A 6325-nucleotide genomic window follows, 5' to 3' on the forward strand; every position below is an offset into this window, starting at 1 on the left:
ATAATACCTAGTAAACTCCGACAAATATTAGCTGGGGTAAATAACATATAAATTATACTCCTCCTTCAAAGAGAGGATGTGAAAAATATGATAAAAAATGACACACAAACCAGACCTATGAACTGAAATATCAACTTGCCATTTGTCCTTTACTTTGGAATTAAACTCTAAACGGAAAAAGATATTTAACTTTATTTTTACCTATCATAGCGATATTTGTTTGAAATAATGTTAAATATTTTTTTCGTTCTACGTGTCGAAAAATAGACAAATAAGTACTTATTTCAACTAGATTTTTGAAAGAGTTATTCTATAAAAATAATTGCGACGTTTGTTTTTAAAAAATTTTTTTGTATTAATGGGTAAAAAAGACGTTAAATAAATATTCAGTCTTCGTGCTTGAAAATAGGTGAATAAATACATGTTTCGACCGAATTCTCGAAAAAGTTACCTCATAATAATAATGGCGAGTTATTTTTTTAAAAGTATAAGTGTCATTGATGTTTGTTATTTGAAAACTACATCTTTAGAAGAATTTAACAAGATGCTAATATAATTAATTTATTATAAATTAGTGAGAAATTTGGTCAAAAAAATAATTTTCTAATAGTGTAAAAAGTATCAAGTGTTATTGATTCGGAACGAATAGAGTAGTGATTACTAAGTGAGTCTTTGAAGTGTTTATATGGTTGGTAGTAAAATCTGATAATTTTTTATTGCAAAAAATTTCAGCTCTTCTTTGAGTTGCCAAATGAGAGTTTACGAGCTTTTGATCTTGAAGAGTTGAGAGTTGACCAATCACATATGACAATGGAGTTGTCAGATGAAGAACAGTTTTGGAATACAGTGAAAGATTTGGAAACGGGAAAAGGCATAGAGGAAATGGGACAATTGTGGGATTACATAGATGATGAGGTTAATTCTTCTCATCCTCTTTTTCCCCAACTGCAGGAATCCCTCATGGATGTAGTTGAATCTTATTATCCTCCACCTAAATTACTCAAACTAACGTCTGATATTCCTACTCAAGATCTCAACTATTATTTGCGTGCGAAGCTGCAATACTTGATCTTAGATTTGTCGACTGATATCGAGAGTTTATCGAATTCGTTAGGCGAGTTGCAAAGTTTACAACATCTCACCATAACAGGCAATAAACTCAGTTGCCTTCCTACCAACATCACAAGACTAACAAACCTGCAAGAGTTGGAACTCCATTGGTGTCCTAACCTCGAATATTTGCCTCAAAATTTTGGGGAGTTTGTCAGCTTGACAGAACTCAGTATAAAGGGTTGCAAAATCAGGGAGCTTCCCAAAAGCATAATCAACCTAAAAAAACTGCTTATTTTGGATGTGGAACAGTGCTTAAGGCTTGAAAATTTTCCCCCAAGTTTCGATCAATTGGTGAGCTTGAACAAACTCAGTTTTACATATTGTGGGATCAAATACCTTCCTACAAACATACTGAAGCTGCACAAGTTGAAGATTTTGGATCTTCGAGGCTGTTTTAAACTGAAAGCATTGCCTCCGTATTTGAGTCAGTTGGTGAACTTGGAGAAGCTTCATATAAGGGAAACCAATATTAAGTTGCTTCCTTGCAGTATCAAAAGTCTTAAAAACCTGAAAGTGTTGGATCTGCCAGATTGTTACGGCTTTAGATATTTGATCCATAAAAAGGATAAGCTTTTCGATAAAATTCCTCCCGACAAGTTTGTTGATGATGAAGCAATATTAAACCATGATTCTGATGTAGAAAGGAATAGGATTCTATGTGTTGGAGGTAATGCTTCTTATTTTTACTCCCTGACTTGTTGCAATTATTTGTTGCGCTTTGCTTCTTTACTTAGCAAGATCATGGATGACTAATACTACCTCTGTCTCTCTAATTAAATTTTCTCCATTGCAGCACCAACTTTCTCTTGAAAGAAGTGTTATTGAAGCTTAGATCTAGTTATTGTTTCCTTGTTTAATATACTTGATGCTATTTTTCTATAATGAAATCTATATTTAGAAATTAATTTAAGTATGATAAATGCTACTAAACCTAGCTTTGTGTCCTAGAATAGAATTTTTGGTTTTAAGGATTCTAAATGGATAAAACTGAGGTAGTTTATCAAGTGGTAAGATTCTAAAATCTGTATTTATGTGAACAGACGATTCTCATGTCAGTGATGCCTCAAATTTGGCAATTCGAAGCAATGATCATCCCTGTGATGGAGATCAGCAGACGGGTATTATTGCTTCACAAGACAATGATATGATGCTGGCACCACTTGCTGGAGGTATGTCTGGTGAGACTAATCCTGCTCTTTCATTTGAATCATTTTGGAATCAGGGGAAACTAACAATAACCAATATTTCTGTTGAATTTTGATTTAGTATATACTTCAATTCATGAAAGTCACATAACAATGAACATCAGTGAACGTATCAACACGGACAAACAAGTAACTTCGGAAAGTCTATTTTCATATTTGGCTCAAGGGAAGAAGCTGCAAGATGCTGCCGATGAAGCTGGCGGTATTTTCTAATTTTGTATGAATTGGAATAATGAATATGTTCCGATCTTGAAATTCTTGTTCAGCACTTGTTCTGTGTCTCTATTTCAGTCAGTAGATCAACGTTCAAACGCAGATGTAGAAAGAATGGGATTCAGAACTGGGCTAAACGAAAAAACAACACCAACCATCTTAATGCCAACAAGTACAAACGCAATACAATGCCAGTCGATACATTCATGTTTCATGACGCATCAAAGACAAGTACGAAGGAAGCTTTCCGCGTAGTGTCTCAACAAGATGCAGGAGCTTGTGAATATAGTTCTCGTGTGAATAAAGCTGCAAGTTCAATCCAATTCCTAGTTAAGGCATCATATAAAGATGACATTTTAAGGTTTAACTTGGAATCTACATCGAGTATGGCTGAGCTCAAGGAAAAGGTGCAGGAAAGAGTACAAGTACTAGAAGATGGTAAATTTAAGATCAAATATCAAGATGATGATGAAGACTGGGTGATCATGGCTTGCAATGACGATTTACAAGATTGTTTTCGTCTTTCAACGTTGTCCAGAAAAGATCGTGTTACATTGAAGATTCTTGACTCTCTCTAGTATTAGCTTTGTAGTTTGTGTAGTTTGTAGTTAGGTTATACGTCGATTAAGTTTGTTTGCTAATGAGGTCAATGAAAAATATTACTCAACAGAGATTCCTGAATTTAATATTGTATTCTCATATATGAAAGAAAAAAAATAATAACCGTTGAGATTGAGGTGACAATACAAGTGAATGCATTGTCTTTCACAATAGTGCCACATTTGTCTCCTTTTCCATCTTTTGCTATATATATATCTACAAGGTATTGTAATAGATAGACGAGAAATGTAATAGAAAGATAAAACAGATACAAGTTTATCTCTTATATTAATTTTCTTTCTCCTTATATTCTCCCTACCTCTTAACACGTTATCAGCACCAGCTCTACCCTTAATAATCAAGAAGGTAATATTTTTTACAAACCTAATTAAGCATTTTTTCTCCATCGGTACTCACAAATGGACCAACAAATCAAATGGTATCAACATCATCATCCAAGGTGTTTCAAACACATTTTTATATTTTATAATTGAGCATAATTCCATACCTTTCACTACAAACCAAGCAGGGACTGATTTAAATCAGCTCCGACATAATAATCCCAATAATACTAATGGTCCACCTGTACCACCAACTCGTAATTCACATGTACGACCAACTAATAATCCACCAGTTCCACCGACTAATATTCCACCGGTATGACCAACAAATAATCCATCAACGCAACCAACTAATAATGCTCCAACAACAACAACTGAAAATAAACCCTCACCAAGTAATAAAAGAACCAAAGATGATGAGGGAGGAACAAGTACTAAACGTTGCAAGATAAATTTAAATAACCCATAAAATAATTTATTGGACAATACGTCACCTTTACGGATGACAAGGACACTTTATTGCTTTTGTTATTGTTTTATTTTATACCGCCTATATGGCTGGTTAATTGTTTTTCTTTTACTGCCTAAATGGACGGTTAGTATTATTTTTATTCTCGTATATTTATATGTGCAATTTTTTTATTCGCAGTATTTGCATTTATATCCATGTGCATTTTTTTATTTACCTTTTTACTTTACGTATTTCTTTTAAGTATACATAAATAATACAATATATTTTACTTTATTTTGTAATGACCGCCTTTATGGACTGGCTAATTTATTATTGTTATTGCCTTTATGTACGGTTTTATCTCTATTTATCTGATCATGTCATCATATTACGTGCATATGCATTTGGTTATTTTAGTCTATAAATTATATAATCACTTAATAAACTCATAAAATATAATTTCACCTTTAAATAATAATAAATAACGATTTTATTTGATTCTATTTTGTTTAACATTATAATAATAAATTGTCTTAATTTACCTATAACACAGATTATTAGCAGACATGACCACATTATTTCTACACAATATAAAATCCTTTTTTAATTGTAATATATCATCCTGGGATGAATGCCAGAGTGGTCCGAAAATTATTATTTAAGTAAATCGTCAAGGGTTCGATTTTGAAAAAATAATAATAATAATAATAATAATAATAATAATAATAAAATTTACCTTTTTACCCCCTATAAATAGGGACTTCTACCGTCACAAACTCACACATGCCACTCACACCTTATCCCAAACACAATAAATAATTTTTTTTTCCTTCATCTTCTTCTTCCTTCAACCATCCATGGCAAACAATACATCTACAAACACCCACATCAATCCAATTGCCGACAATATAAGTAAAATACTAGACGCATTCCTTATCATTATGGGTTTAATTGTATTACTCGTAGCATTAATGCTCTACCTAATTATCCAAAAATAAATTATAAATCTTGCATTTGTTTAGCAATATGTATTTATTTTTTGTTTGTTTCATTATCTATTAATATTATCTATTTTATTCTTATTTATAATTATATTGTACTTATTATGTTTGAGATATTAAATCAGGGGGAGATAAGACTAATATGCTTTAATATCTCTGATGATACACAAAATCATTAAATAACCTTGTCATTTTCTCAATTGTAGAAAATAATGGCTGATCTCAAAAAGAGAGAATTCAATGCCCTGGAATTAACAGAAAACAATTTTATACAATGGGCTTCAGATGTCAAATTATATCTAAAAGGAAAAATTTTATTATGCACAATAATTGAACTTAATCCCACCGACAAAGGAAAGGGTATTGAAAAAGATCCCATAAAAATTGAGGAAGATAAGGCAAAAGCTGCATCAATTTTGAGACATCATTTAATCGACAGTCTCAAACATGAATACACCAATTATGAGGACCCAAAATTACTTTGGGAAGAGCTAAATGAAAGATTTGGCCATAATAAAAGTGTACTTCTCCCAAAAGCCATCGATGAATGGCGAGAGTTAAGATTTCAAGATTTCAAATCAATCAGTGATTATAATTCAGCCCTTCATCTGATAAAATCAAAATTAGTCTATTGTGGACAAATAATAACAGATGAAGAAATGATAGAAAAAACATTATCAACCTTTCACGTAAATAGCATTTTGTTACAACTACAATATCGTGAAAGGCATTTCAAGAAATATCATGAATTGCTGAATACACTTCTTGTTGCGGAGCAAAATAATGAACTATTATTGAAAAATCACAACAGGAGACCTGTTGGGACTATGCCCTTTAATGAGACAAATATGATTGAGAGGAATGTGCACCATCGAGGTCGTGGGAACTATTTTATAAGAGGCAGAGGTCGTGGAAAATATCACGAAAAGAGTGGCATGAATACTTTCGAACAAGGAAATTTCTATGGCCGTAGTCGTGGTCGTGGTCGTGCTCATGGACTTAGTCGTGGCCGTGGACGTAGCCACGTTTATGAAAGAAATATATTTCCCCCCCGAAATGATAATTTTAAACAAGTCCAGAAATACAAAAGCACATGTAATAGATGTGGCATGACTGGACATTGGGGGCAAACTTGTCGTACCGCCAAACATTTAGTGGATTTATATCAAGCTTCCCAGAAAAACAAAGGAAAAGGGGCAGAAGCAAATTTTGTAAATGAAGCAAGTACATCTGGGCCCACCTTAGATGTCTCCGATTTCTTTACTGAGGATGTGAGCCTCCACAAACTTAATCCCCAAGAAGAAGATAATTACATATTTTGAGATGACTAGATGCATTTTCTGTTTATCTAACTTGTTTTTCATTTGATAAGTTGTAATTCTCTACTTATGTTTCTTTTTG

The 6325-nt window shown here is 32.7% G+C and overlaps 1 protein-coding gene across 2 annotated transcripts; it reads left to right on the plus strand.

Annotated features, from left to right (window-relative positions):
- Positions 1–535: 535 nt before the first annotated feature.
- Positions 536–3417, plus strand: LOC130827298 (uncharacterized). 2 transcript variants are annotated; one of them, XM_057692969.1, is made up of 4 exons: positions 536–1780; positions 2154–2291; positions 2380–2520; positions 2610–3417. In XM_057692969.1, exons 1-4 carry the CDS (start codon positions 805–807, stop codon positions 3107–3109), a joined length of 1755 nt encoding a protein of 584 aa, XP_057548952.1. In that variant the 5' UTR covers positions 536–804; the 3' UTR covers positions 3110–3417. The 2 variants fall into 2 exon arrangements, with proteins under 2 accessions (XP_057548952.1, XP_057548953.1); XM_057692970.1 differs by having other exon boundaries at positions 2154–2282.
- Positions 3418–6325: the final 2908 nt, after the last annotated feature.

This window comes from Amaranthus tricolor, chromosome 11 (assembly GCF_026212465.1).
Source record: "Amaranthus tricolor cultivar Red isolate AtriRed21 chromosome 11, ASM2621246v1, whole genome shotgun sequence".
Classification (NCBI taxonomy): Eukaryota; Viridiplantae; Streptophyta; class Magnoliopsida; order Caryophyllales; family Amaranthaceae; genus Amaranthus; species Amaranthus tricolor.